The 22,562-nt window shown below is 33.0% G+C and overlaps 4 protein-coding genes across 4 annotated transcripts; 2 read left to right on the forward strand and 2 right to left on the reverse strand.

Annotated features, from left to right (window-relative positions):
* LOC123897722 (receptor-like protein kinase HSL1) lies at nt 1–3,854 on the forward strand. Its single transcript, XM_045948466.1, has 2 exons — nt 1–2,935; nt 3,173–3,854. Exons 1-2 carry the CDS (start codon nt 340–342, stop codon nt 3,541–3,543), a joined length of 2,967 nt encoding a protein of 988 aa, XP_045804422.1. The 5' UTR covers nt 1–339; the 3' UTR covers nt 3,544–3,854.
* A 4,337-nt stretch (nt 3,855–8,191) lies between these two features.
* LOC123899760 (NAC domain-containing protein 73-like) lies at nt 8,192–10,603 on the forward strand. The gene is made up of 3 exons (XM_045950969.1): nt 8,192–8,634; nt 9,013–9,205; nt 9,694–10,603. Exons 1-3 carry the CDS (start codon nt 8,518–8,520, stop codon nt 10,239–10,241), a joined length of 858 nt encoding a protein of 285 aa, XP_045806925.1. The 5' UTR covers nt 8,192–8,517; the 3' UTR covers nt 10,242–10,603.
* A 1,042-nt stretch (nt 10,604–11,645) lies between these two features.
* Nucleotides 11,646–15,657, reverse strand: LOC123900064 (protein N-lysine methyltransferase METTL21D-like). The gene is made up of 2 exons (XM_045951363.1): nt 14,943–15,657; nt 11,646–12,002 (listed from the first exon to the last, which is right to left on the reverse strand). The coding sequence occupies exon 1, from the start codon at nt 15,618–15,620 to the stop codon at nt 14,946–14,948; it is 675 nt and encodes a 224-aa protein (XP_045807319.1). The 5' UTR covers nt 15,621–15,657; the 3' UTR covers nt 11,646–12,002; nt 14,943–14,945.
* A 2,990-nt stretch (nt 15,658–18,647) lies between these two features.
* On the reverse strand, nt 18,648–21,854 carry LOC123897859 (zinc finger protein MAGPIE-like). The gene is made up of 3 exons (XM_045948653.1): nt 21,491–21,854; nt 20,805–21,201; nt 18,648–19,867 (listed from the first exon to the last, which is right to left on the reverse strand). Exons 1-3 carry the CDS (start codon nt 21,597–21,599, stop codon nt 19,045–19,047), a joined length of 1,329 nt encoding a protein of 442 aa, XP_045804609.1. The 5' UTR covers nt 21,600–21,854; the 3' UTR covers nt 18,648–19,044.
* Nucleotides 21,855–22,562: the final 708 nt, after the last annotated feature.

Below are 22,562 nucleotides of genomic sequence, written 5' to 3' on the forward strand. Positions count from 1 at the left end.
TTCATGATAGAACAGTTCAAATCGCACAGTAACTGCACCAAATCCAATTCCATACTATCCAAATCCATACCAGTATACTACTATAGAAAAACATGACAGTATCCAAATCCATACCAGTATACTACTAAAGAAACATGACAGTATCTGATTGATCTAAGGAATAGAAAAAAGAAAACATGAGAGCAAACATTTCCCATGTTAGTTAAGTCATTTCACCTACTATATACCCACCACTTATACTGTTGTGAATTAGTACTACAAACTGTCACATACAATTCAATTCAAAATATATGATCTCTAAATTCTGATGAACACTCTCAGTCTCAGCAACACAAAAACATGAACTATAGCAAAATGATTGAACTATTATTCCTCATTCTCTCAATAATCTCTCCCACTCTCTCTCTCAACCAAGAAGGTCTCTTCCTTCTCCAAGCCAAACACAATCTCTCCGACCCTTCAAACTCTCTCTCCAACTGGTCTCCCCATGACTCCACTCCATGCAACTGGACTGGCATCCTCTGCAACAATCTCACAAACTCTGTCACTTCCATAAACCTCCCTAACTCCGATCTCTCCGGTCCTTTCCCGACTTCCCTCTGCCGTCTCCCTTCTCTCTCCCATCTCTCTCTCCCTAACAACAGCCTCAACTCCACTCTCCCCACCACCATCTCCACTTGCACCACTCTTCACCATCTAGACCTCTCTTTAAACCTCTTCTCCGGCGAACTTCCAAACACTCTCTCCAATCTCCCTAACCTCAAACAACTCAACCTCTCCTTCAACAACTTCTCCGGTAAAATCCCGCCAACCTTCGGCTTTTTCCGGAGACTTCAATCTCTCTCCCTTGTTAACAATCTTCTCACCGGAAACATACCTTCTTCTCTAAGCAACGTTTCATCTCTCAAAGAACTTCACCTTGCTTACAACAATTTCTTCTCAGAAATTCCACAAGAATTCGGAAACCTCACCAACCTTGAAATTCTATGGCTTTCCGGTTGCAATCTTGTGGGTCAAATTCCGGTTTCTCTACGAAAACTCGTTCGTCTTCAAAACCTCGATTTATCACGAAACATGCTCAACGGAACCATACCGGAACTTATGATCTCCGGTTTAACCAGCATTGTTCAAATCGAGCTTTTCCAAAACTCATTCTCCGGCGAGTTACCACGTGCCGGTGTATCGAATTTGACTCATTTGGAACGATTCGATGCTTCTGATAATGAGTTAACAGGAACGATTCCCGACGAGTTGTGTCGTTTGAAGAATCTGGGGTCTTTGAATTTGTACTACAATAAACTCAGCGGTTCTCTGCCGGAAAGTTTAGCTTCGTCGGAGAATTTATACGAGCTTCTTCTGTTCAACAACACACTCACCGGAAAGTTGCCAAGTGGCTTGGGAAACAATTCAAAGCTACAGTTGCTTGATGTTTCGTTTAATCAATTTTCCGGCGAGATTCCGGCGAGTTTATGTCGTCAGGGAAGTTTACAGGAACTGTTAATGATTCACAATTCATTTTCCGGTGAAATTCCGGCGAGTCTTGGAAACTGTTTGAGCTTAATGAGAGTTAGGTTTGGGAATAATAATCTCTCTGGTGTTGTTCCTTATGGACTTTGGGGTCTACCCCATATGTATCTACTTGAGCTTGTTGAAAATTCTCTTTCTGGGTCTATTTCTAATGCAATTTCAAGAGCAAATAATCTTTCAATTTTATTAATTTCAGGGAATAGGTTTAATGGGTCGATTCCGGAGTCAATCGGGTTGTTGGATAATCTCGGAGAGTTTGTTGCTAGTAGGAATAGTCTTACCGGTCAAATTCCGACCGGTATGGTTAAGTTAAGCCAGTTGGGTAGGCTTGTTCTTAGAGATAATCAATTTTCTGGCGAGATTCCTAATTGGGTTGGTGATTGGAAGAAGCTTAATGAGCTTGATTTGGCTAATAATAGGTTTGTTGGTAATATTCCAAGTGAATTAGGAACTTTGCCGGGGCTTAATTTTCTCGATCTTTCTGGTAATTTACTTTCTGGTGAAATTCCAATGGATCTGCAAAATTTGAAGCTTGATATTTTTAATCTTTCAAATAATAAGCTTTCTGGTGAAATTCCTCCTCTTTATGCAAATGAGAATTATAGGGAAAGTTTTTTAGGAAATACCGATTTATGTGCTGATCTTTCGGGATTGTGTCCGAATTTGGGTGAGAAGAGTAAGAATAGGAACTTTGTTTGGGTTTTTAGGTTCATATTTGTACTTGCTGGTGTTGTTTTAATTGTTGGGGTGGCATGGTTTTACTTCAAATTCCAAAATTTCAAGAAGATTAAGAAAGGTTTTTGTACATCGAAGTGGAGATCGTTCCATAAACTAGGGTTTAGCGAGTTTGAGATTGTTAAATTGATGAGTGAAGATAATGTAATAGGGAGTGGATCTTCTGGGAAGGTTTACAAAGTTGTGTTGAGTAATGGAGAGGTAGTTGCGGTGAAGAAATTATGGAGAGGAATTAAGATAGAAAGTGGAAATGTTAATGATCAAGAAAAAGATGAATTTGAAGTTGAAGTTGAAACATTAGGAAAGATTAGGCACAAGAACATTGTAAGGTTATGGTGTTGTTATAATAGTGGAGATAATAAACTCTTAGTTTATGAGTATATGCCTAATGGAAGTTTAGATGATTTGTTGCATAGTGGTAAGAAAAACTTGTTGGATTGGCCAACAAGGCTTAAAATTGCTGTTGATGCTGCTGAGGGACTTTCTTATTTGCATCACGATTGTGTTGTTCCTATTGTTCATAGGGATGTAAAATCTAGCAATATTTTGTTAGATGGAGAATTTGGTGCAAAAATTGCTGATTTTGGAGTTGCTAAATTTGTTAGAGGTGTCACCAATGGGACAGAAGAACCTATGTCTATGATTGCAGGATCTTGTGGTTACATTGCACCAGGTACTAATCATAATTAATGCATTCATAATTGATTTCCTTTCCTCGGATTAGGCGTGTCAGACACGTGTTGACACCAACACTGATGATTACATTGAATTATGTCATTTTCTCACATTATTATCGGTGTCGTGTCCGGTGTCCGTGCTTCATAGTCTATTACCAAGTAATCTCAACATGCCTCAATTATATGCAAATTAATCAAGTTATAAACTAAGTGTCTTTCATTTATGTGTGCAGAATATGCTTATACTCTTAGGGTGAATGAAAAGAGTGACATTTATAGCTTTGGTGTAGTGATTTTGGAATTGGTAACTGGAAAACACCCTGTTGATCAAGAATATGGAGAAAAAGATTTGGTAAAATGGGTTTCTTCCAAATTGAATGAGGAAGGACATGATCAAGTGATTGATCCAACTCTTGATTCTAAGTATAAGGAAGAAATCAGCAAAGTACTCAACTTGGGGATTCTTTGCACAAGCTCACTTCCTATAAACCGTCCTTCAATGAGAAGTGTAGTGAAAATGCTGCAAGTAACAACAGTTGCTAAATCAAGAAGTGGAAAATTCTCTCCTTATTATCAAGAAGTAGTCTCTGACAATGATCATTAGGAAGCATAGTTTAAACTAGACCTACTTGTCGCAGACACAGATACTTCGACACTGATAATAATTTGAAAATTTGAATAATTAAATGTAATCACATGTGTCGATGTTGTATTGGTGTTGGTGACTAATAAGTGTCAGACACCCAGACACAACTTTAATTTGAAGTGTCGGTATTAAATAGTCCGTTGTCATTAAACTATATAATATTTATAGAACATACCAATATTCTTAAACTATAATATCATGAAATGTTTATATATATGCTTTGTTTTTCAGCCCATATCTAGTTGTCTGCTTTTATTTGTTTGATTCAACAATGTGTCTGCTTATGGTTCTATATTGCTCTCTTCTCATCAATGCTAAGTTTTGGCATTTTTGGAATGGCTATTATATCCAAATAAATAGGCTAATATAGAATTGACTCAGAAACTGACATTAGTATTTGGGAAGAAAATTAAATATTAGTTTGTAATTTGAAGGGGTCGTGTGTTATATTATATATCATGGCAATAAATAAACAAATTGAGGCGTCAGCAAACAAAAATGCTTTAAGGCTTAGACAATGAGATACTTTTTGGAGGGCTTGTTTGTTATCATTATTGAGATTCTTTTTAGATAAATTTTTTTTTAAAAAAAAATTTGGCAACTTTTCCAAGTTGAGATACTTAAACCTCAAATCTCAATTTTAATATGCAACAGCGGTTAGTTATAAATTTCACAGGTCAATGCATTTAGTACTAAATTTACTATGAAAATGCATTGACCTATGTTATTGTTTCACTATGAATGACCAATGCATCGTTGAGGACTTGAGGCTAGTTCTATAGCATAACTGCATAAGTGACATATATAAGATTTGCATCATCTACGGATTAGTTTCTGTCGGTGAATCAATAAATCTTACGATCGAATCAAATGAGGTATGACGAACACATTAGTCTAATGGTAACAAACACATCGTGTGTGGTGCAAAATTATTTTATATGTGCACATAAACAAGTCTTGTTTTGGTGTTTTTCATTTTTTTTTTTGAGTAAATACTTTTATGAGTAAAGAGATGAAGAAGTAATTGACCGAGTAGAATGATGTCTACCGGATAAGCCATTGAGTTACTCCATAAACTATCACCTCTTTGATTTAGTCCCCAAATTATATAAATATAATAAGTAGTTCAAAAAATATATAAAATCCATTAAGTTAGAGACCAAGATTATGTTGGTGAACCTTCACACTTGAAACCTAAGGAGCAAGACATTAAAAGAGTATTTCTCACAAATAATTAATAATTTATTTTTAAAAAAATAGATAGGCCAACCCTATCAGTCCGTCGGCAATGATGAGATTTTTCGACACTTTATATCTAGTTGACCTATCCCACATTGTTCAGCTTTAGACGAGTTATTGAGGCGGGGCGGGGTGGTCGATTTTGTCATTCCTAATTCTTGTGAAATAATCCTATACTATTTACATAGTAAGTAGGGCTGCTGGACAGCTGAAAGTTCATGGCTTCATTTCTTTATGCATGCATGTAATTTTCTTTTTTGAACACCAAAGGCAATTAAAGCCAAAGATTCTCTTAATATTTGTTATGGGGAGAAATTGTGCATGAGTCCCGTTTTGATATAGGCAATTATACCCAGGGATTTGTAACGATTGAAGAAATCGAAAGCCCTTACTGGGTCGATGGTGCAAAAGCTAAGTAAAGTTTGAATGGCTTCATAATCAGGGTCAGATTGAGAATCTGATTTGCTCTCAGGGTATGATAAGTTTACCTGATTGCGGATTTTGGGAAAATGACAAGAGAATTCCTTGATAAAGTTTGAGAGAAGTCAAGATTAAGTTTGAGAGAATAAGGAGAGGGATTAAATCTTGATGAAACTGGCGAGTTGTTGATGATGGTATGAGAACGACGAGGGAGATTGTTGGTTAAGTTCAAGAGGTGGGTGATGGTGGTTTCGTGAGAACGACGAGAGAGAAAGTTCATGTGATTGTTAAATAAGTTCGAGTTGTTGATGCTAATGGTATTCCGAAGGCGGTCCCGTATTCTTTGTACATGGTATTTTTGTTTTTGGCTGACTACTGTAATTTAGTTTTTTTATTTTTTATAAGGGCTTAAAGGTATCCTCACAACTTTGACCCTTTCAGTATGTTATAAGACTAATATTTGAATTGACACTGAGACATTTGATTTATTTTTTTCTTTTAATTTGAGACTAAGCTATCTCCCGAACAGGCGACTTTAGAAATCAAACTCGAGTTGAAAAAGTCATGTTGCCGACTCTCACAACAACAAATTGGAATGCATACTAATTAGTAAGAAGTCAATATGTGTACTTTTGTTTAATTAGCTGTTGCTGTCAAAAAAAGTTAATTTGCTATATTTTTTGTTAGAAAGGGGAGGTGAGTCCATTATATGTTTTTTATTTTTAAAACAAATTGTTATTATATTACAATGTTAGGTTTTTTCCTTGTCAAGACTTGAACGATGGACCTCAAACTCCTTAACCCTTGACTCAACTAGTTTGATTAGTTGAACTACTCATCCTACCCCGAATCCATTATATATATCTCACTGAAAACTTTTATGTTTCTTTCTATATTATATATCTCACAGAAAACTTTTATGTTATATCCAATACAATTAAATTAACCAAGGGTGTTCCTTGTTGAGTACCTAACCTCTATATATATTAGCTTGATAAACAGAGAAATTTTACTTGCACAAACAAGAATTTATATATTTGCAAATTTTGCATGACATTATTTACTGTACACATTATACATTGAAACACATTAAGCATAGATGTGAAAAAAAAAAAATCTACCTACTTACATTTTCACCATATAGCACACAAATCATGACAGCCCATAAATAAATGTAGGGTCAGTACTTCCACTTTAATTTAGGCTAAAGTCATTATTATGGTACAAAATCTTGTCTTGGTCTATATACAAATACAACCTAGGAAGCACCGACACCTCTATGATTAGACGTGTCGCGGTGTCCGACACGTGTCGGTGTCCGACACTCGTATGACACTCGTCCGACACGTGTCGGATAGCTCATATCGGTGTCGGAAAAAATTCAATTTTTTCTTTAGTTTGACACTCCTTTGATCGGTGTCCGACACCTGTAAGACACTCGGATGACACGTGTCAGACAAGTGTCCCAAAAAATAATTATTTTTTCTTTGCTTATACTCTCTTTAGGCACATATTAAACATATCTACAAGAGTTAAAGATGTGTAGAAACAACAATATTGATCAATGTGGGATTGAAGACATTACATTTTGATTACGATATTTTTAGTTTTTTCGATCGTAGATGGATAAATAAAGGTAAAATACTATCATATTTTGTTTTAAATTTTTTTTAAAATATAACTTCCTCAAATTAGATTTACATGTATATATTTTGATTATCAATTTATATGTTTTATAAATATGTAGCGGTGTCGGTGTCCTATATTTTTTACATTAGCGGTGTCGTGGTGTCCGTGTCCGTGTCGTGTCGCGGTGTCCGTGTCGGAGTCCGTGCTTCATAGAATACAACTAAAGCATGCTGTCTAATATATTTGATTGAACTTGAATCTTAGCTCAAAAATAATTGACTTGGATTGGAGACTGTTTTTCAATATGTTATTTTGTCTATCCTTCACTTAATACAAATACATAGTTTAATTAATGGATATAATTAAGTGTAAATGTATCATCTGACTAAATCTCAGAGAATTTAGATATCAAAAAAAAAAAAAAAAAACTCAGAGAATTTGAAAATATCTACATGTTAAAATAATTTATAGTATTAAATGCATATATCTCAATATTTTAAAAATCACATTAAAAAATATAAAAAATGAAGCAGACATAAAAAATAGCGAGATTTTGTATCATGGTTCAACTGGTTTAAACTATTTGAATTAGAACGAAACTGTGACCAAACTGTTCAAATAAATTAATCGTCGATAATGCAAATTTACGATTCTGCCGATTAAACTACTCAATTTCATTTTTAAAATATTGATATAGTCTAATACATTTATCAACAGATGGTAGCATTTGATGCCACATTGCAGGTGATAGTATGCTGCAATGCAACTATCATTGATGTTACTATAAAAGATGGAGAAAGAGAGGTTTCTTGCTATGCATGAAAAGTCTACATAAAGTAATGAAATTGTTATGGTTGGTTGAAAAATGTTTTCTTCAATTTAATTTCTCCCTATAGTTTTCTGGTATGAATATATTTTTAACTTTATATACACTCCAACTTGACATCAGACCTAAGTTCTACAATTCTCTGCTTCTACATAATTAGATTGCCTCAATCCCACTCAACTCTTCTATAATTAATTAAATAATTAATATAACATATCAATATTTTTAATTATTTAAAACTAGTTTTATTCTAGACTAGATTTTAATCTTAATTAAAGCTACCCTTTAGTCAGACTAAAAAAGGACAAAAATTCTACATTTATTCTTCAACAAGTTTTCATACAAATATACAAAGCAACTACATAACTTGAGATCCAAGCAATCTTTTATATTTTTTTATTCCTCTTCTCTCAGTGCAACTAACCCCATCTATCTAATTTTTAATTTCAGTCTCTATATTAAGAATGTTTAGGTGTCACACTCTCTCATTCACCTCCATTAGTAAGAAAAATTAAGAAGATCTAGCTACAATTTTATAAGATTTAATTATAATATAGAAGAAATTAAGTACTAAAAAAAGTAAGATAGAATTTAATTCCTTTCCACCTCTCAACAAGAAGTGGCATGCGGGAGCAACCCTTTAGAAGAGACAAGTTCTTCTTTTCTAAATCTTATTATTTATTTCTCTACTTTAAATATCCATCTCTTAACTCAAGTTATCTCTCTCTGTCTCCCTCTTGCTCTATCTTTTTTGTTTCTCTTTCATTTTTCTTTTATACACAAATGAAATGAGAAGCAAGGTAGAGAAGAGAGAATAAATGACTCAGTGTAGTTACCCTGAAAATAATCATCATAGTGTTCTTATGGAGAGGAGAAAAGATAGCTTAATAAGAACTTGTCCTACTTGTGGTCATCATATCAAATGCCAAGATCAGGTTCATCACATTGCATTATTTTGAAATCACGATGAGTTTGATGAAATCACAGTGCCACCGTGATTTTGTTGAAACTTTAAAGTATATTCCCTCTGGTCTCATATAAACAATAATTCTTTTTTCAGGTTCATTGAATAACTGATGTATGAACCAGATACATCAGTTATTCAATGAACCTGAAAACCGAATATTTACTTATATATGAGACCAGAGGAGTAACTTTTATCAAAATCACGATGGCGCACTGTGATCTTGCCAAATTTACCATAATGAACATTTATCATATTATGTTTCTTTGGTGATGTTATTAATGATTTTATGGTGTGTTTTTTTCCTTGTACTAAATAATATGAATATTTTGGTATTAACATTAATCAGGGTGCTGGAATTCATGAGTTACCTGGATTACCTGCTGGAGTGAAGTTTGATCCTACTGATCAAGAGATTCTTGAACATTTGGAAGCAAAAGTGCGGTCTGATATTCAAATGCTTCATCCTTTAATTGATGAGTTCATTCCTACTCTTGAAGGAGAGAATGGAATCTGCTGTACTCATCCAGAGAAGTTACCAGGTCAATTTATTTAATATACAAGCCACCAAAATATATGCATATACTTGTAACTAATTTTTCATTTATTTTATTCTTTCATATTTCCTCCGGTCTCATATACAAACAATGATTATTTTTCAATGTTCATTGAATAACTGATCCCTATTCATGGACCAGATATATCAGTGAATATGGACCAGATACAAACAATGATGTATTTGGTCTATATTCATGGACTAGATACATCAGTGAATATGAACCTGATGCATCAACTAGTCAATGAATTTGAAAAAAGAATCTTTACTTATATATGAGACAGATAGAGTGGTTTCTAATAAAAGGGTCTCCTCAAATATATAAATGACATTATATGCATATATAATGTGAAATGTGACTTATATCAATGGATACATAAGACTTATATCGTTAACGAGAAGAACAACAAACCAGCGTAACTAACAAACAAACTAACTAACTAGTATAACTAATTTTTACATATAATATTGCAGGCGTTGGCAAAGACGGCCTGATCCGACATTTCTTTCATAGGCCATCAAAAGCATACACAACAGGAACCAGAAAAAGGAGAAAAGTGCACACAGATGAAGATGGAAGTGAAACAAGATGGCACAAAACAGGTAAAACAAGGCCGGTCTATATAAATGGCAAGTTAAAAGGTTACAAAAAAATCCTCGTGCTTTACACTAACTACAGAAAGCAGAGAAAGCCAGAGAAAACAAATTGGGTTATGCATCAATATCATCTTGGAAACAATGAAGAAGAGAAAGAAGGAGAATTAGTAGTTTCCAAAGTTTTCTACCAAACACAACCTAGACAATGTGGTTCATTGATGAAAGAATCATCATCATTTTCTGATCAAAAACTAATTAATGATAATCAAGGTGTGCATGAAGTGGTTAATCATAAAAACAGTGGATTTGTTGAATACTATAATACTTCTTTTATATCTTTTGATCAAGGGGAACAACATAGATCAAACAATGCTCAAGTGGTTTCTCATTTTCCTGTTCATGATGGTAATTCTTTCATTCCTTGAAAGAAAAAATTAACATGAGAAGAGATGCATGCATGGATGCTTATAATTTGAAGAAATAAGTTAATAACAATTAACAAAAATAGTAGTTACTAGTTAAGTGGGGAAAAGTAACTGCTTCTGATGAAAACTAATGGTGAGGGCTAAGAAAGGAAAAAGAATATAAATATATATATTATTTTTGGTTGTAATGTGTAACTTTGTTTACTTTTTTGTTTTACATTTTTTTTTTGTTGAAAGGTAGCTTATGTTCTCATGCTATGTACAATGAGACCAAAACATACATATCAAAGGTTTGATACCTTTATACTTGGGTAAATATTAACTATATATCAAACTGTACACAAACATGACTTTTACCTTAAGCAAGTCTTCAATTACAACTCTGTCTATGTTTTTCCTTATATAAGACTGTTTAGTTTGTGAGAATATTTTGTATTTTCCTTTTTAAAAATATGTAATTGTAATGGAAGTTGAAATACTAGTTAGAGATGAGGTAATTTTTAAAATAATGAAAACAATATTTTGACAAATATGCATACAATTGTTTACTTCAAAAGTCTATTATCTTCACAAATAAAATTAACACAAATTTTAAAAAAATTTAAAAAAATTAATTTTTACAAGATATTTCCAAAATTATTTATCGTTTAAATTAATTTTTATAAATAAATGTCATAAACACAACTAACTAAAAAACATGTTATGAATTACTAGAACAATTGAGAGCACATCCAATGCTGCTACAAGAATTTATGTTGGAGCTAATTGAATCCAGATTGTAAGGCGAGAACTGCTCACTACTTATAAAAGATACTCCCTCCGGTCCTTATTATAAGGAACAATTTGGAAAAAACACACATACCAATAAACCTTATCTTTCTTAATAAAAATTCTAAAATTTTACAATCTATTCCAAAACTAACCTTGGTGTATTAATTTATCCTTAGGGAATATATCACTCTAATTAATGCATAACTTTGGAATGGATACAATTTAATAAGGGTAAAAATGGAATTGTAAGAATAAATTTAATGATTGTTTCTTATAAAAAGGACCAAATTTTTTTTCCAAATTGTTCCTTATAAAAAGGACCGGAGGGAGTACTTTTTAAGTCATATTTCAATCAATATGAAACTTCTCAACACGCCTCCTTCACATCCAGGACAGGGCATATGGAGCATAACTCAAGTGAACCCGATAGCAAATAGCCAACATATCTTGTATAAACTTTGATATTCTTTTAGAATTTAAGTTAGACCTAAATCAACCCCAATAAAACTGATTTGTAAGGCAATTTTGGGTCGTATCTCATTCAGAGATCCACAAGAACTTCGTTCCTTGATGTTCTTATTTTTGCATCGATAGCATACCATATCAATATCCATCCTCCATCTACTTCAGATGTGTTTAGGTAGTTTGTACTAAAAGAGTCGAATATTGTACCAATACAATGATATAATTTACGTGAATTGCAATCAAGTCAATCAGAACTTTAAGCCACTGAAAGAACTTAGGCAAAGACATAAACCTTCACACTCAAGAAATTATATCTACCTATTATTTGCTATCAAATTGTATAAACCTTCAATAATCATACACCAACTATATAACATAATTTTCCACATACATCTAATTGTGTCTCTTGTTACCAAGGATCTCTTGTTGGCAATCATTCTGAGGGTCAGCATGAACACCGGGACGAGTACTATTCTCTCACACCTGTCAGCAAGAATCTGTCTCCGCAGTAAGTTTCTCAAGACCCTAGAAAGAACAAAGAGAATTTGCATTAGAACATTGAAATGGGCTTGTAACCTTTCACATGCAAGTTGTTTATAAACTTAATTCTCAAAAGGAATTATAATTCTGAAATAAGAATAAGGTGAAAATCATCAGGAAATTTATAGATGCAATATTTGTATTCATGGAGCTTCACATCGTACCTAATTACTACACTACAGTTTTGCCCGTTGCGAAAATAGCAGTTAGTTCAAAATCAATCACGCTGCAGTGCTATAGCAGTAGCAGTGCTATAGCAGTAGCACCGCTATAGTTGCTATTTGACAACACTTTATACTAAATAGTGATTGGTTCAAATTCTGCTATCCTGTAGTGCTATAGGCTACAGCTGATATTTGACATCACTGCTACACAGCAGGACAATTCTCTTCACCTCTACCTATAATAATCAGAAATTCAGAACAAGGACTAAACCCGGTTGTTGCTGATATTTCTGTCTCGAGCCCTTCTTCCATAACTCGGGCTCAAATAAAGAAGAGATAAGATGGCCCTGTGGAAAATGTGCTTAGAAATCCATAATAGAGTCTGATCACAACAACTGAATTGACTATTTTAAGCCATAAAACCATTAAAGAATTTAGTAGAAAAGATTGATTCATGAAAAAGGGAAGTTTTCCACTATGTAGCGAGTGTACATGCCTAGTGTGTGTTAAGTGTTAACAGCAGGAAGAGTAGATGTCTGGCGTGTGTTCAGCTGTAAAGGTATATATCACCCTGTCATACCCCAAAATTTGACTTTCCTGTGTAATTATGCAATTCTCTTTCAAATGTGTGTGTGTTAGCTGTTTGGCAATGAAAGGAGTTTTCCAAGTGCTTATGGTTATGAGTTCGAGTCCCACTTGAGTCATTTTATGTGTTATTATTTTATTTTGTTCCTAACCTTATTTTTTATCTTTACTTAATTCAAGAAAACCACAAAATCATCCTTTTTTCGTTTTTATTTTAGGCATTCTTTTTAAAACTGTTATTTAGTATTTTTAATCATAAAAACAATATAAAAGGAAAAAGAGATGAAACAGCTAAAACAAAGCTGCAGTACACGTGAAATCCAAAGACGGAATTTTTTGTCTCGCTCATCAAGAGCATTCAAACGGGTTAAAGCCCTGATCAGAACAGATCACACACAAAAGGATTGGAATTTCCTTCATCAAGTGCATTCAAGCAGATCAAAACAAAAGGGGAGACTTTGCATTTCTATCATAAAACAGGATTAATCTGTTACTATAAATAGAGGTAATCATAAGGAGAAAAGAGGACACAAAAATTTGAGAGAAATGCAGTGAACTCTCGCTGTTCTTTTTGTTTGGATTACCGCTTCTTCCTCTATTTATAGTAACTCAAAGAGTATTATAAAACCTTTGGTTCCGAAAGAATGACCAAGAAAAACACACTTTTTGGCTCTAGGTTGAAACTTGGTCCTATGAGATTGAAGTGTGGAGGCAAAGCAAAGAGACCCAAATGTACAGTATGGAATGAGGAGAATGATTATTTAAGGTTGGGGTGGGTAATAAGTTGAGTACAGCATGCATGACTAACTGAAAAGGACCAAAAAGGGAGGGGTAAGGGTGATTGAAACATCAAGGACCTAGCTATATTAAGAATATGTTGATGTTTTCGTTCAACAACCCCATTTTGTTGAGGTGTCTCAACACATGATGTTTGATGGATGATACCCTTTGAAGAATAAAATGAGGGAATGGAAAACTCAACACCATTGTCACTCCTAATGATTTTTACTACTTTATGAAATTGAGTTTCACCATGTAAATACAAAAATTCAAACATAATCACCTTGAGAGAACCTATTACGAAGTCCGTTCCAAACTTCGGAAGCTTCCGTGAGCCAGATGACGCTAGTTCCAATTTCCGGCGAAACAGCGTGATTGATCCATGAACAAATGAGACTTTTACAGAGTTTCCATTGGCTATAATTTGGGATCTTGTTCAACAGGTTTAGGAATGGTACCATCCACAAACCCTAATTTGTTCTTCATCTCAAATACCATCAACATTGCTTGAGCCCAGCCATGGTAATTTGAACCATCAAGAACTGCTGTAACAATCTTTGCTGAAGCATTTTCATTGGGATGAACAAAAGACGGATTGGAGAAATCTTGAACGAGCGTAGAAGCAACGGTAGAAGCAGTGGAAGATGAAGCCATAGAAGATTTTACAGAGCAAGAATGCACTTGCAGAGAAAAAGGGATCAAGATTTGGTGAAGAAGAAAGTGGTGAATGAAGAAGAGAGAGAGTTCATTGCAGAGAAAGGTTACCAACTGATACCATATTAGAAGAATTAACTATGTAAAATGAACTCTGATTTATCCAATGAGGGAAAATTCCTTATATACAATGAGTTGTCAAATACAAGTAAAACTAACCAAACTCTAACTATATATTTAAGCTATTCTAAGTCAACACTGTATATTAAAAATTAACTTACTACTCTAACAGTAGCATAGCAGAATTTGAACAAATCACTAATGTTGGGCGATACACTATTTAGTACAAAATGGTGTCAAATAGCAGCTACACCTACATCAGCACTATAACACTTGCTTAGTGAAATTTGAACCACTATTTTCCACCATCAACAATCAACAACACCGATCATGTTCGAAATTAATAGCAAAATTATAGCAAAACAAACAAAAACATAGCTCATAGCTTAGTAATCTCGACTTTGCTTATGCTTGTGACTTTTATCATGTTCGAAATTGCATTGTTTTTGTTATTTTTAGTGAAATGAAGTAAATTTTTACTGTAAAAAACTACATTACCAAAATTATAAACACTACATGTTTTGCATAATACATAACACACGATTAGGTAGAAACACGAAATTATTCTAATGTAAACCGAATTGCATAATCGAGAAACAGAACTTTAAAGTTAAAACTTTACCAATCACTGTTTCTTTTTCTTCCTCAACAGATAAACATCAGCTTCCTCATAAGCATACTCATGATGAAGATGATCATGAGGAATTTTCTCAATTTCAAAAACTTCGTCGCACATTTCCCAAAAAAGCTTATGTGCCTCAGGTGACCTAATCTGATAACCTAACAAAACAACACCATCTTCAGCAAGCAAAGCTACCATAGCAGAAACAAATTCAGGAACAGATTCTTCAATATAAACAACATCAGCAGCAATAACAAAATCAAACGGAGGATTCATAGAATTAATCTGAACACTATTATTCCAGTAAAGAATTGAGTATTTCAGATTCTTCTTGAGTATTGATTTGTTCACTTTGAGATTCTTCTTCAGTGCTGGCATAACGGGAGCTATATCGGTGAGGATTATGTCGGTGAGGCCGAGTAAGTAGAGGCCCATACCGGCGACGCCGCAACCGCAACCGAGTTCGATGGCGCGTTTGGATTGGAAGTTTAGGAGGGTGGTGTAAGGGTTGGTTTCGGGTGGGGTATGGATCCATCGGTCTACGAATTTGACGAGGACGAGAGAGCATGGCCATACGGAGGTTCCGACGTGCATGGAGCCATTGTTTTGGTGGAGAGAGAGAACGGTGTCGCCGTCGCCGACGGGAAGTTCGATCACCGGCGAGTCTGTGAACTTCATAGTTTTTTTTTTTATCAGTAATTTTTATTCAAGAGGAATGGGAAAATGTTTCGGTTGTATGGCTCTATGCTTAAGATGGGCTGGGCTTAGAATTTGATAAATCAAGACTAGGCCCAAAAACAGTCAATAGAGAATAATAAGCGAAAGTTTCTTTTTGGCATCCATGAGTTTATCGCGCGCCCTATATTTACTCATCTGCTAATTAAGTAGAGTGGTGAATATTAAAAAGTGAGAAATTTGAGAAGAAATCTCGTCCGCTACCTAAACAGCGAATGGTGTTTGAGAAACTCTTAGGACTCCAAAAAAAAAAATTCCATAATAAGTTCTAGGCGTTGTTAAATATTTGATTATTTAGCTCTTTGAATGAATGAATTATTTTATTTGACTAAAAAAAGACGCTCTAAAATCTTGCTGGAATCACACTTCGGAAAGTTTCTTTTATGTGAAAATATATACCATTAGAAATACATTTTTGGTAGTGTATTTTAAACATATAGAGGATGAATTAAGAAATTATAAGTGGACAAAGCTTTACCACATTCATTCCGTCCATGCTTTTCTCAATTCCAATAGGTACAATCCTTATGACTTGATTATCTACTTATAGATGAAAAATACGATTTGTTTAAACATTATCGTGGCACAATTTACACCATGACAATTGCAGTTAATCAACAAAATTATAAAGTATTTATTTGTGGTTTTCACCATCAAAAATTTATTGGCGGTTCAAGCGGTCAATATCTAAACAAAAACCCTCAACAAGGGTTACTTCATTCAAAAAATATCCTTACACTTTATGGTGGCTAAAACCACCGATAAGTATTATTGCAAAAAAAAAGTGACACTTTGAAAAGGTTTAAGCTGCTAGGAAATTTGATTTTTTTTTTTTAATTTTTCACAAGATAAATAAGACACTAATTAGTGCTCATTAACTTGCATTAACTCCAAGACATGCTCATATAACTCCCTTTTATCTTGCATCAATTCTAATTTATGATTTCAATAATATATTTCACCAAGCAATTTCTAATGTTAGTGGTGAAGAATCAACATGTAATGTTGAAAGAGTTTAAAACAAACATGGAAGAAAGTCGATCACCTCCACCAGATGAAGTACCAAAAAGTACTTTTCTTATTAAATGAATTTGTTTAAAGAAGTTGAAAAGCTTCGTAAAGATGAGAGATTTCAAGCTTCGAAAACTTATGGTAGAGATTTGATTGGTTGAATAAGCAAGGAAGCTTGATCCTGTTATTGGACGTGATGAAGACATAATAAGAAGAGTTGTGAGGATCTTTTCAAGGACAAAAAACAATCTTGTTCTTATCGATGAATCAGGTGTTAGAAAATTGCACATTTTTTTGGTAGAGTTTGGCCGCCAACAAATGTCCGCTTTTTGGCGATTTTAAGCTATTTTTTGGAGTTTTCTTGCCTCCAAGAAAACACAAAAAACATTAGATAAGATTCAAGTTTATAAAGACTAACTCTCATTTGATTTCTCAACCCAACATTCTAGGAATTGGATTTGCCACACAGTAACTCTGTTCTCAACCGTGCGATTTACATCAACGACTAAGATTGTTCAACTGCGTTAAATTGATTTTTTTTTTAAAGGAAAATTTAATTGTTAGCATGTTAATTGTTATGTTATGTTAAGTTTTTTTTTTTTTACACCTTGCCAGAACTTAAACTCTGTACCTCCAACTTCTTTTAACCCCTTAGCTCAATTAGTTCAACCAGTTGAGCAACTAGTTCAATGAGTTTAGCTATCCATTCCTCTAGTCATTGCTTGTGTAATCAAAACTATTCGATCTCAAATCAAATGTATGTGATTAAATACAGCTTGAAATGGTGTTAATACATCAGCAAATCTAGGTACAAAATTCTAAGATGTACCATTGTTTATTTTAACCAACATGCTAAAAGCCTATTTGTAGTTTGTACTATTGAATTATGCTTTTTGTTCATTGAAAAATTCTCTTTTTGAGTCCAGCTTAGCAGGGAAAAACCACAACAGAAAAGAAACTAAGTAATAATGGAGTTCAAAAGTGGTCCTATCCTATATATCCTTTGCCCCCACAACTCCACCAACCCCCTTCCCCTTTATAAAAAAATTAAAGACATAATTTTTAAAAGGAGACATCTTTATGGATTCAAAAGAATATACATTGCATGCATATATCTCTTCTTAATTTTAGCCCTTCAATAGTTTTCTAACAACTTTTCAAGCTTCCTCAAGCACACTCAATTTTCACCTTTACCACTGTAAAAAGTTTAGACATATATACTAAAGGGTTAAATATGTTATTAGTCCCTACAGTTGTAGCATATTTTGGTTTTAGTCCCTGCAATTGTTTTTGTTTGGCATTAGAATTTGCAGTTTGAAAAACTTTGTTTTTGATCCCTGACATTGGTGAGTCTGTTAAAAAAAATGTGAAAATTAACGGAGTGTCATGTGGCCCAATCAATTCATGCCACATGGCACAATAAAAGTTTTTTGTAATTAGAATAAAATAATAAAGTTGATTAATTATAATTTGTTATTTATAATTATTTTAACAATAATAATTAGTAACTAAAATGAAAGAAAAAAAAGACCCAAAATCATGGTTGTCTTCTTCTCCATCGCCCCACCCACCAATCCACCATCGTCATAGAAACACCATCACCAAAATCATGGCTATCTTAACTCATCGAATCACCACCACTCACAGTTCATCGAAATTTATATCATCCATTTGCGATCAAAGAGGCTATAGAATAACCAGTTAGAGTCAATTTCGATGTTATGAGTTCGATTCACGTTCAATTTAAAAACCTTGAGTTTCACTCTTCCCCTTTCACAAAACCTTCTATAGTTCTATTGGTGTTCATGTTGAACAGACCCCATACTCCTTCTTAACACTTGTAATAATATTGACAATGAAGAGAAGCAAAAGTGAAAATTGGTGATGAGGATCTGTGTTTGTTTATTCTTTCTTCTATTAATATTAATTAATTAATTAATAATAATAAAACAAATTATAAATCAATTTTGTTATTTTATTTAATTAAATTTAAAAATAACAATCTTGCCATGCCACATGGCATAAAATGATTGTGCCATGTGGCACTCCGTTAATTTTCACTTTTTTTTAACAGGCTCACCAATGTCAGGGACCAAAAACAATGTTTTTCAAATTGCAAGACTAATACCAAACAAAAAAAATTACAGGAACTAAAACCAAAATATGCTACAATTGCAGGGAATAGTAACATATTTAAGCCTATACTAAAATTCTATTTTTATTATGTAAATCAATACTTCAACGAACGTTTAACCGCAGATTATACGATCAATAAAAAACTCTTATGTAAAATTTTAACATTGCTACATAATTTAAGGGCGCTCAGACTGTGATGAGTAGGAGGGCACGGACATGATCAAATCAAATCCATCTTCTGATGGATGAATGGATGCAAATGGTTAGCACCACCAACACCAAGGAAATCCCTAGTTTGTCCCCAAACATTCTCTTCATTCTGCACACGTCGTCGTTTTGTTGGGGGCATTTGTGACAATTCACCTGAATAGTACTCTGCTGTACCATGATCACTTGTTGTAAACACCCCACAAAATTTGTTACCATGATCTTGACTTGGACTATTACATCTCAATCCTAAACTTCCAAGGTATAATGAATCAGTTGAAGTTGTTGTCCCAATTTGAGCAGCTTTTTGTAACAAAGCAGTTGCTGACATGTTTGCAAAGGTTGTGATTTGATGATTAGATTGAGATTGGTGTTGTGAGCTATACAAAGAAGGAACACTAACAAGGTTGTTTTCATTTGCACTATCCTTATCAATGTTGTTGTTATTGACAAGTGGAAGTGAAACAGAACTAGTTAACTCTTGAGATTCATTGTTAGAAGAGAATTTATTTCCAAACACCCAATTTTGATGATAAGTTTCATGCAAATTGTTGTTATTAGCCAATATTGTGTCATGAGATGTTTGAGACATCCAAAGGGATAAACCTGATCTTGATGTTTGATTTGTTGTTTCTTGATTTGTGCATGAATTTGGTTTGAAAATTGAGGAAAAATGAGTTCCTCCTATGTTTGGGATAAGAGAATTTTGCATGATGTTGTAATTAGCAATGTTGTTACCTCCCATTCCTAATAATGAGTTGGTTGATCCGTTTATTCTTGCTGTTTCTTCTGCTAAGGCATCACAGAAAGCCCTATGAGTCACAAAGCTATCCCTCCTGTGTTACAACAAATTCAATTCATAAGTAATCAACTATTTATATAAACAAGGGGTGTGCTAATAAGTGTCCTAATGATACTATTAAGTAAAAATTTATTTTTCAGATTCATTGAATAACTGGTGTATCTGATCTATAATATAGACTAAATATATCAGCTATTCAATCAATCTAAAAAATATTTTTTTTTCTTATAATTAAGAATGAAGTGAGTATTATTTGAGGATTTCATAAAAGAAAATATTATTTTGAAAATACAAGAAAATGTAAAAGTAATAAATACACAATTTCCTGTGTAAAAGTTACTACTTTCGATTATTTAACCAATGTTATAAGGACACTTGTTAGTATTTATCATAGTAAACAATTGGAGTGTACGAAAAAAAAAAATATAAGACAACCGCTTTTTTTTCACTAACCCTCAGATTCTAAGGAGAAATAGTCTCGGATGGTCTGAAGTTTGGTCGATTTTCAAAATAGTTCAAATTTAATACTCTTAAATTTAGTCGATTCTTAAGAGAACAAGTTTAAACTCAGATACTCATGATTGATTTGTTGTTAAATCAAGTTCATTAATTAAACACTTGAAGTCAATAACTAACTCATATTTGATAACTCATATTCAAATTCTAGCAGAGGTCCAACTAAAAGAAGACAAAAGTGTATGCATATTTGACTTTAATGGTCAAAACTTAAGAATTTATGGTACAAAAAGTCTAAATCAATTAATTGGGAATTAATCACTCTACTTAATTAATTTATAAACCACATTAGTCTTAACTATTTTACTATATGACTTCTACTTAAATGCTTTTCTTTCAAGTTCTTTTCATTAATTAACTAATTATAACCCATTTTAGAGCACTAGATAAGTTAAAATTTTGACATAAAATTTGATTAGATATATGATCAACAAGGAAAAAAAAAAAAAAACTACCTCGAAAATATAGTGCCACAGTCACATTTGTATTCTCTGGTACCACAAGTTTTTGAATGTGCTTTCATATCTGATTGAACAGCATAAAACTTTGAGCACTTCTCACACTTCCACTTTTTCTCACCGTGCTTCCTACAAAAGTGCTTCTTTATCCCAGTTAAGTCTCCCAAAGCTCTTGAAGGATGATTGTGAACACAAGTCTTTTCTGGACAAACATACACTCTCTTCCTTATTTCTTTGCTTGTTCTTTGTTTCAGCTTCCAAGGAAGGTTATGTCCGCGTCGATGAAGTTGAAGATTTTGGTCCCTTTGAAAACCTTTTAGACAAATTTCGCACACGAATCTATTTGTTGCCATCAATGTTTTTGGTGATAAAGATATCACTTCTGCTTCAGGATCTGCATATATGTATAATCTATGAAACACCGAAACAAACACACATATATATAACTACGGTAATAATTTGAAAAAAAAAGTAATCATTGAATAAATTGTTGGACACCAGACACGTTTTTAATCTGAAGTGTAGTGTTACATAGGATATGATAAATCATTTGATTCTTGATTATTTTATATAAAAAAAAATTAACTAGTTATGAAATTTTTATATATCTTTGATGAGAAAATGGTAGCTAGTTAAAGAAAAAAAAAATAGAGATAAGCTATGAAATTATAAGAAGAGCTTACCTGGATTTCCAGGGAGGTTTCTTTTCCTCTTTAAAATAGGAGGATTTTCATTTGATGAACTTGTTGTGTTTTCATGAAGGAAACCATTTGAAATATCTCTATTGTCCATATTTTCTTCAATTCTAAGTTTGATTTTGTTTTTTTTGAGAAGATATAGAAAGAGATAAATTAGGTGATTAAGGTGGGAAGAAAGAAGTATATATTAGTGTTTGAATTTGGAGAGTAAAATAGAGAGAATGGGAAGGTGTAGTTATAGCTTTCTTAATTATATGGTTTCTAACCCTAAACAACATGAATTGATATATGCTAGATGGGATCTCTATGTCACTCTTCTTTTCTTTATTGATTTATTATCATATGTTAGTGAATTTTATTATTATTTACTATAAGTACTTTTTAGGAGGAATAAAAAATTAAGTTGTTATGGGAGGCTAAAAGCAAAAGAAGAGAAAGGAATTGGTGGGGTCAAGTAAGGGAAATATAGAGAGAAAAGAGGCAAAGGTGTATGATGACACATATGATGAGGTTGATAGCAAGAAAGTTACATCCATTTGGAATGATTATCCCATAATTTGTTGCCTTTTTCTTCATAATTTTAAAATCATATGTCTTTCAATAATTTTTATTGATTTTATGAATTTTGAAACTAAATACTCTTATTATAACTGTTGCATTTGATAATTTCACACATATTAAGAAAAGATGATGAGTAAAATAGATTGAATGGTAGTTTTAATATTTTTTAGTTATCATGATAGATGTACGATGTTTTCACCTTTGTTTATTGGTAACTAATCTCTATCAGAAAACTTGCGGGATACATAATGGTTTCTTTTCTCTCAATCGATTTTTTTTTTCATAAATAGGAGTCTTAGATTGGACCCCTCACCATTGATATTAAATTATATTATTTATTAATCAATGATATATATTGTCATTTGTGATAAATACAAAATAAAAAAAATACTAACTTGAAAGATGATACAATGGGGAAAAAATCAATTAAAGCGTTGTTGAAAATTGAAAGTACCTTTTTTTCATAACAATTTTGTTGTTCCAAATGTAACATTTT

Source organism: Trifolium pratense, linkage group LG7, assembly GCF_020283565.1.
Source record: "Trifolium pratense cultivar HEN17-A07 linkage group LG7, ARS_RC_1.1, whole genome shotgun sequence".
Taxonomy (NCBI): domain Eukaryota; kingdom Viridiplantae; phylum Streptophyta; class Magnoliopsida; order Fabales; family Fabaceae; genus Trifolium; species Trifolium pratense.

Bases quoted from the DNA above. Each gene is read 5' to 3' on its own strand.
- LOC123897722 (XM_045948466.1), top strand. From the start codon at position 340: ATGAACTATAGCAAAATGATTGAACTATTATTCCTCATTCTCTCAATA. The intron at 2,936-3,172 runs GTACTAATCATA...TTATGTGTGCAG, and splicing joins TTGTGGTTACATTGCACCAG to AATATGCTTATACTCTTAGG.
- LOC123899760 (XM_045950969.1), top strand. From the start codon at position 8,518: ATGACTCAGTGTAGTTACCCTGAAAATAATCATCATAGTGTTCTTATG. The intron at 8,635-9,012 runs GTTCATCACATT...AACATTAATCAG, and splicing joins ATATCAAATGCCAAGATCAG to GGTGCTGGAATTCATGAGTT. The intron at 9,206-9,693 runs GTCAATTTATTT...ATAATATTGCAG, and splicing joins TCATCCAGAGAAGTTACCAG to GCGTTGGCAAAGACGGCCTG.
- LOC123900064 (XM_045951363.1), bottom strand. From the start codon at position 15,620: ATGAAGTTCACAGACTCGCCGGTGATCGAACTTCCCGTCGGCGACGGC.
- LOC123897859 (XM_045948653.1), bottom strand. From the start codon at position 21,599: ATGGACAATAGAGATATTTCAAATGGTTTCCTTCATGAAAACACAACA. The intron at 21,202-21,490 runs GTAAGCTCTTCT...ACATATATGCAG, and splicing joins AAACCTCCCTGGAAATCCAG to ATCCTGAAGCAGAAGTGATA. The intron at 19,868-20,804 runs GTAGTTTTTTTT...GTTGTAACACAG, and splicing joins TGTGGCACTATATTTTCGAG to GAGGGATAGCTTTGTGACTC.